The sequence below is a fragment of the Corylus avellana genome, chromosome 6 (genome assembly GCF_965113065.1).
Source record: "Corylus avellana chromosome 6, dhCorAvel1.hap1.2, whole genome shotgun sequence".
Taxonomy (NCBI): Eukaryota; Viridiplantae; Streptophyta; class Magnoliopsida; order Fagales; family Betulaceae; genus Corylus; species Corylus avellana.
In genome coordinates this window covers 12,808,914-12,817,027 of record NC_142495.1, presented here as the reverse complement: position 1 = coordinate 12,817,027, position 8,114 = coordinate 12,808,914, and the positions used below count along the sequence as shown (strand labels likewise).

At 36.8% G+C, this 8,114-nt stretch overlaps 1 protein-coding gene across 1 annotated transcript; it reads left to right on the top strand.

Annotated features, from left to right (window-relative positions):
• The first annotated feature begins 811 nt into the window (after positions 1–811).
• LOC148584898 (uncharacterized) lies at positions 812–7,049 on the top strand. Its single transcript, XM_088517563.1, has 2 exons — positions 812–1,165; positions 6,909–7,049. Exons 1-2 carry the CDS (start codon positions 812–814, stop codon positions 7,047–7,049), a joined length of 495 nt encoding a protein of 164 aa, XP_088373689.1.
• Positions 7,050–8,114: the final 1,065 nt, after the last annotated feature.

The following is an 8,114-nucleotide window of genomic DNA, read 5'->3' as shown; positions in this document are numbered from 1 at the left end:
GATTGCACAATCAAGCTCAATCCAAAAGGCAATCATACCAACCTCCTTCCACATACCGGCCTCCACAGCAGCAATAACAGGCAGCACCATCTCCTCGATCAGATTCTGACTTCCAAGATCAAATGTTGAAAAGTCAAGATCAGATGTTGAAAATTGTGAGCGAGATAAGTCAGACTGTGAAATCTTAATAGGAGATAGTGAACTCACACTCTCAAGCCATTTCCAAGTTAGAGGCTCAAGTAGGACAAATAGCTAATACCCTCAATAGGAGGGACAAAGGGAAGTTTCCAAGTCAGCCGATGGTAAATCCTAAGGGGCACTACATGGTCGATGAGGGTACTTCATATCACCAGCAAGTTCAATCCATCACCACATTGCGAAGCGAAAAACTGGTCGACAATCATGTGGAAGAGAAAAAGGATGAGCCAACGGAGGTTGGACAGAATCTGCAGAGGGATAAAGGTAAGCAAGTAAGCAATGAGGCTTCTTCATCAGCTGCTCCCACTCTAGAGACACCATATAAGCCCCGGGCCCAATTCCCAGAATGTCTCAAGGCACCTTACCACTTTGGGAAGCAATGGGAGAAAATGCAAGATATGATGGAGGTCTTCAAACAGGTAAAAATCAACCTCCCACTCCTTGATGCCATCAAGCAAGTGTTTGCCTATGCCAAATTCAAGGACTTTTGTACTTAGAAGAGGAAAAATAGAAATCACATTCCCAAGAAAGTCCTTCTTACTGAGCACGTGAGTTCCCTGATTCAGAACAACACTCCTCCGAAGTTCAAGGACCCCAGAGCTCCTACAATTTCATGCGTTATCGGACATCAGGATTTGATAAAGCACTCCTAGATCTGGGAGCTGGTGTGAATCTACTTCCATATTTCGTGTATCAACAACTGGGTCTAGGGGAACTAAAGCCCACCACAGTGATTCTGCAGCTGGCTAATCGGTCTATTAAGAAGCCCAGATGGATAGTAGAAGATGTCATCATCAAGGTGGATAATTTTTTCTTCCAATTGGACTTCATCGTGCTTGACACCGAGCCCGTTCCCAATCCTGAGAAGCTGATTCTGGTCATCCTCGGGCATCCTTTCTTAACCACAACCAATGTTTGCATCAACTGCCAAACTGGAGTCATGAAGATCTCATTTGAAAATATGAAGGTTAGTGTTGTGCAAATTTATTTAACTCGCAAGTGCACGAATCAATTGTAGTTTAATGGATTGCAAGTGCGAGGTCGATCCCACAAAGAATTGTATTTTTGAAAGAGCAATTTATATCTAAACTAATTAAATCCTAATCTAGTTCCAAAAGGGTTTTGATTTTTGAGTTTTGAAAATTAAGGGATAAACATAAACTAAATAAAATAAGTAAATCTAAGGATAAAGGTACTAAGGTTTGGGAATTCACACTCACCAAATCATAACAACATACTTTATGTTCATCAATATGAATCCGAAGTTCTCACAAATTAAATCATAGATATGTTTTACTATGCTTCAAAGAATTAATCAAAACCATCCAATGTATCCATTCATTGACCAAATCACAAAAGGAATCCAAATTGAATTGAAACACCAGATGTATCCGTAGAACAAATCACAAGGGATATCCAATTTTTATGAGTTAAAAGCCAAGCAATCAATCATATGAAATTATCTCAAATCATCACATGTATCATTGAATCACAAGAGATATCCAAGAATCACTCCATACAATTGATTAGAAGTAAAACAATTGAAATATAAAACCCAATAAAATCAGAATAATAAAAACTTACATAAAAGTGATGTTGTTCTTCATCGGTGAGGCTTCATCCCCAACCTTAGTTGGGAATTTAGCTCCACATAAAAATAAAACCTAAACTAAAGAAAACCTAAACTAAAAAGAGAAAAACTGTAGAATTTTGCTCTCTAGGATTGTGTGTCTTTTCTTGAATGCAAAGAAGTCTATTTATAGGCTTAGGGAAGTCCTAGAAGCCCAAGTAAATCTAGATAATTCGGAAGTCTGTCTCCCAGTCAAAATAGAAGTCTCAAATCGGAGTAGGATTCGTCCAAATTTGTGTCTCTTAATTGCGGGACGATTTTGACATAGTAACCGTCCGAATTACGAAAATTCTATTTCACAACAAATTGTAGTATTTTGAGCTAGCTTTCTAATACCGTTTGAATCACTTCAATCCGATATTTGACCGGAGAGTTATGGTCAAAATACTAAGACATGTGCAGAATCTGAATTTGAATCCGATCCGAAATCTTATCCAATCTGAACTTTAATCTGATTTAACCTTTCCTTAGATTTGGTTAGACTTAACCACACAATCTAGGTCTTCTCAAAGTATGCTTTCTTCCAAACTTCGCATTTTTCCCTTTAAAGCTGTAGTTTTTCTTCAATGACCTACAAAATACTAAAAACACAAAACTAACTCAAAATATTAAATAACGACACAGCTAAAGGATTAACTAATGTAAATAAAGGGGTCCAAATATGCAATATTTGGCACTTATCAAACACCCCCAAACTTACATTTTGCTAGTCCCTTAGCAAAACAAAACAAAAAATAAAATGAAAGCAAGAAACATAAATCCTCTTTCGTGGGAGAGACGATTGCATTTAGCATATGCAACAAGCCTTTTAAACCCCTAAGCATCCCTAGTGGACGAGTGAAGTCTCGTGAGGGCTTAACAGGAATGATACCCACAAACATTGTGCACTATGTTGTTAACAAGAAAGAAATTTCACATAAACCATGGTTCTTATTCATGAGCAAACTTAAAAAGAAAAACACCATCATAATAGTCGAAAGGAAATCTAAAATCAAATCACTCATAAATGGACAATTGAGACCTCATATGTTCTAAAATGTGTAAAGTGTAATTAGCATACAATCATGAAGCTTTTAGCCTAAACTCAAGACAAGTTCCATAAAATTTGTAAAAATCTCTATCAAATGAAACAACCAAGACAAGATATGCATTTTTTTTTCTTTTTTTTTTTCTTTTTTTTAACAGGCTCTGCAATTTCTAACTCCTTTAAGCTTTCTAATTGACCCATGTAACAAGTGTTAGGCCAATGACTCCCAAACCAGGTGGCTTTAGGGCACTAGATGTAAAACATCCCTAAGGGCTTATTAACTTAAGTCAAAAAGGCTACGAAGTCAGATTAGCCATATCATAAATCAACACTGAACTTCACACCTTTTGACGCGAACACTCAATGCTTAATGAGGCAAGAGGGTCCGGTTACTCAGCGGAAAACTCAACATGATCTTTCTTTTCTTTTTCCTTCTCTTTTTTATTTATTTTTTTCTTTTTATATCTTGCAAGCCAATGGTTATTCATCATTAGGTCATCCAACAAATCTCAAAGAGAACAAGCTTAAGCTCAAACATCATACCTCACAGAAAACATGCTAATGTGCTCATAAAAATTTATCTTAAAACAAGTGAAATCTCTTTTACCCAAAAATAAGTCAAATGACTCAGACTTCAAATGACATAATGATGTGTTCAACGCTTTAAGCAAGCTAATGAAATGTAAACCATAGTCATAGCTTAACTCAATCTTGACAAAAACATAGCACAAAATTTTATTTTATTTTTTCAAAATTTTTTTAACACAGAAAGACAAAAAATTAAACAAATAAAAACAAAAATAAATAGACAAAGTGTTTTTCCATACCCCCAAACTTGAATTACACATTGCCCTCAATGTGTAGTATAGAAATACATTACCGGAAGTAAGGAAATTGGAGTGTGAACAAGGCTAGGGCGTCCCCTAAACTTAAACACCAAGACACTTGTCAACAAAAAACTAACAGCAATATTTTTTTTCACAGAAACAAAACATCAAAAGATCAATTGCTGTTAGAAACAAAACAAATAAATAGAAATGCAATATAATGAAAAAGGAAAGAAAGAATTTGTGGAGTGAAGTGCAGAAAATAAACTGGAGGAGAAAACTTTACAGCGCTTTCCCCGATCATGCGGATGTCCAACCAATCCTTTCCACCCTTTCTTCTTCAAAACTTCATAGCCCTCTGGAAGGATGTTTCGCCATCTTATGTAGACTTGCTTGCTTCGACAGATCTTCTTAGAAAAGTGGTTCCTATATTTGTGTGCTTGTGTGCACAAGTCCTTGAATATCTTGACATAAGATGGCTCCTGATGTGCCTCAAGAGGGACAGTGATGTAGGCAGGAGCTTCAGTACTCACTTCCATGTCACTGGGCAGATTAGGATTTGTTGGTGGCTCACTGTTCTCATGGTGCTCAACTTGCTCAGGGTGCTCAACTTGCTCCTCTTTCTTTTCCTCCTCTTTGTTATCCACAATTTTCCCACTCTCTAGTGTGATGGTGACTTGGGCATGCTTATGATAAGAATTTTCGGAATCATCCTCATCAATCATGTAATACCTTTCAGCCATCAGCTGACTTTGAAGCTCTTCTTCCTCTATTCTATTGAAGTCGGCAACTAGATGACCAATCTGTCCTTCTATCTTGGACATGGCCTGCTTAAGTTCTTGTATGTCTCTGCCATTAACCATGTTGGAATTCCTCAGCTCCTGTACAGCTTGGGAATTGCTCATGGTAGCATTCTTCATATCTTGTATGTTCTTATCCATTGATTGCATGAATGCTTTCATTATGTCTTCTAGTGATGACTGTGGTGCAGGCTGTGACACTTGAGTGGCAGACTGATAAACAGGAGGTTGAGCTTGATAATCGAACTGCGGATATTCTGAATGGTGCAATTCATCAAATTGGTGAGCATAATTTCCTGTAGCTTGAGCTGATCCTGAGAAATCATATTGGTTGCTCCAGTCCGGGTTATAACAATTGAAATTTGAATCAAACCCCGGGCTAGAGAAACTAGTGTTCATTTGTTCATATGAAAAGTTACATCTAGTTGCTCTGATTTGGTATAATTTGTCCCATAAGTCATCGAGCTCAGCTCGCAGATCTGGACAATTGTTTTCCTCATGATAAGGATTGAAACAAAATGAACATGGTTTATGTGGGTAAAAATTTTGAGGGTAGTTGGTAGGAGCTGGTGTCCTATAACTAGGAGATGCATTAAAATCATTAAAATGAAAATTCATGCTTCCCCTCACTTTTTAGCATGCAGATATCCCACATAAAATATTAACCAAAATTTTTTTTTTTTTAAATAAAATAAACTAAAAGAACAGCTAACACAAAAAAAAATGAAAATGAAAATTTAAAAACTCACAAAAAGGACCAAAAATAAATTTTTGGCAAAGATCTACGGAACTGCTGCTTTTGCTATGAGTGCGCTCGATCCCGCTGATGTGCGGAAGGTGCTGCGGCAGAATTGTAAAACAAGCCAAACAAAACAAAAAACAACAAGAAAAATCTTTTCTTTTTTTTTTTTTTTTTTTTTTTTAGTAACACGAATAAAACAAAACTAATTGCAGAAAAATAAAATCCTAATTATAACTAGTAGAAGAATAAAACTAATTTAGAAATAAATTGGTTTCAAAAATTGAACAATTCCCCGGCAACGGCGCCAAAAACTTGTTGTGCAAATTTATTTAACTCGCAAGTGCACGAATCAATTGTAGTTTAATGGATTGCAAGTGCGAGGTCGATCCCACAAAGAATTGTATTTTTGAAAGAGCAATTTATATCTAAACTAATTAAATCCTAATCTAGTTCCAAAAGGGTTTTGATTTTTGAGTTTTGAAAATTAAGGGATAAACATAAACTAAATAAAATAAGTAAATCTAAGGATAAAGGTACTAAGGTTTGGGAATTCACACTCACCAAATCATAACAACATACTTTATGTTCATCAATATGAATCCGAAGTTCTCACAAATTAAATCATAGATATGTTTTACTATGCTTCAAAGAATTAATCAAAACCATCCAATGTATCCATTCATTGACCAAATCACAAAAGGAATCCAAATTGAATTGAAACACCAGATGTATCCGTAGAACAAATCACAAGGGATATCCAATTTTTATGAGTTAAAAGCCAAGCAATCAATCATATGAAATTATCTCAAATCATCACATGTATCATTGAATCACAAGAGATATCCAAGAATCACTCCATACAATTGATTAGAAGTAAAACAATTGAAATATAAAACCCAATAAAATCAGAATAATAAAAACTTACATAAAAGTGATGTTGTTCTTCATCGGTGAGGCTTCATCCCCAACCTTAGTTGGGAATTTAGCTCCACATAAAAATAAAACCTAAACTAAAGAAAACCTAAACTAAAAAGAGAAAAACTGTAGAATTTTGCTCTCTAGGATTGTGTGTCTTTTCTTGAATGCAAAGAAGTCTATTTATAGGCTTAGGGAAGTCCTAGAAGCCCAAGTAAACCTAGATAATTCGGAAGTCTGTCTCCCAGTCAAAATAGAAGTCTCAAATCGGAGTAGGATTCGTCCAAATTTGTGTCTCTTAATTGCGGGACGATTTTGACATAGTAACCGTCCGAATTACGAAAATTCTATTTCACAACAAATTGTAGTATTTTGAGCTAGCTTTCTAATACCGTTTGAATCACTTCAATCCGATATTTGACCGGAGAGTTATGGTCAAAATACTAAGACATGTGCAGAATCTGAATTTGAATCCGATCCGAAATCTTATCCAATCTGAACTTTAATCTGATTTAACCTTTCCTTAGATTTGGTTAGACTTAACCACACAATCTAGGTCTTCTCAAAGTATGCTTTCTTCCAAACTTCGCATTTTTTCCTTTAAAGCTGTAGTTTTTCTTCAATGACCTACAAAATACTAAAAACACAAAACTAACTCAAAATATTAAATAACGACACAGCTAAAGGATTAACTAATGTAAATAAAGGGGTCCAAATATGCAATATTTGGCACTTATCAGTTAGGCTAAATATCTTCACTGCATTCCAGCATGCCCCTGATCGGAATGATTGTTTCTCTTTGGACAGCATTGAAGAATATGTAGAAGATTCACTCCCTAGTCTCTTGATCAAGGATCCGTTGGAAGCTTGCTTGACCCACTTTAGCTTTGAAGATTTTGACACCAACTAGTACATTGAGGAGGTCTATGATTTTCTAGAAATAGCAGCAAGTGCAGACTTTCATCCATGGAAAGTTCCGAAGGAGTCCCTACCACTGAATCAAGCACTCCTCACATTCCTTCTCTTGAGTCTCCACCAAAGCTTGAGTTGAGGCCACTGCCAAACAAGCTCAAGTATGCCTTCCTTGGATCTAACGACATCTTGCCGGTCATCATTGCTTCAGATCTACAAAAGGACCAAGAGGACAGTTTGTTAGAAGTGTTGAAGAAGCATAAAGAAGCCATTGGGTGGATTGTAGCAGATTTAAAAGGTATCGACCGATCTATATGTATGCATCGGATCCATCTAGAAGAAGATGCTCGACCCTCTCGTGAGGCACAGCGCTGACTGAATCCCAACATGAACAAAGTAGTGATGAAAGAGGTGGTCAAGTTTGTTGATGCAGGCATCATCTACCCCATCTCAAATAGCAAGTGGATGAGCCCCACTCAAGTGGTTCCAAAGAAGTCCAGCATCACAGTAGTAGAAAACTCAGCTGGAGAGTTGATTCTCCAACGCCCAACCACTAGATGGTGCATTTGCATTGACTACCTAAAGCTCAACTCCCATACCCGGAAGGATCATTTCCCACTCCCATTCATTGATCAAATCCTGGAGCGTCTTGCTAGCCAGAGCTACTATTGTTTCTTATATGGCTATTCCGAATATAATCAGGTAGCTATTGATTCCCAAGACCAAGAGAAGATGACTTTCATATGTCCCTTCGGCACCTTTGTATAGAGACGCATGCCCTTTGGACTATGCAATGCTCCTACTACCTCCCAGAGATGTATGATGTTGATCTTCTCCGACATGGTAGAAAAGTTTTTGGAGGTATTTATGGATGACTTTTCTGTTTTTGGTTCCTCTTTTGATAAATGTCTCCATAATCTGTCACTTGTGCTTCAACGTTGCAAAGAGACCAACCTGATTTTAAGTTAGGAGAATAGTCATTTCATGGTGCAAGAGGGTATAGTCTTGGGCCACATAGTGTCCAAAAGAGGAATTGAGGTGGACCAGGCGAAAGTTGAGTTGA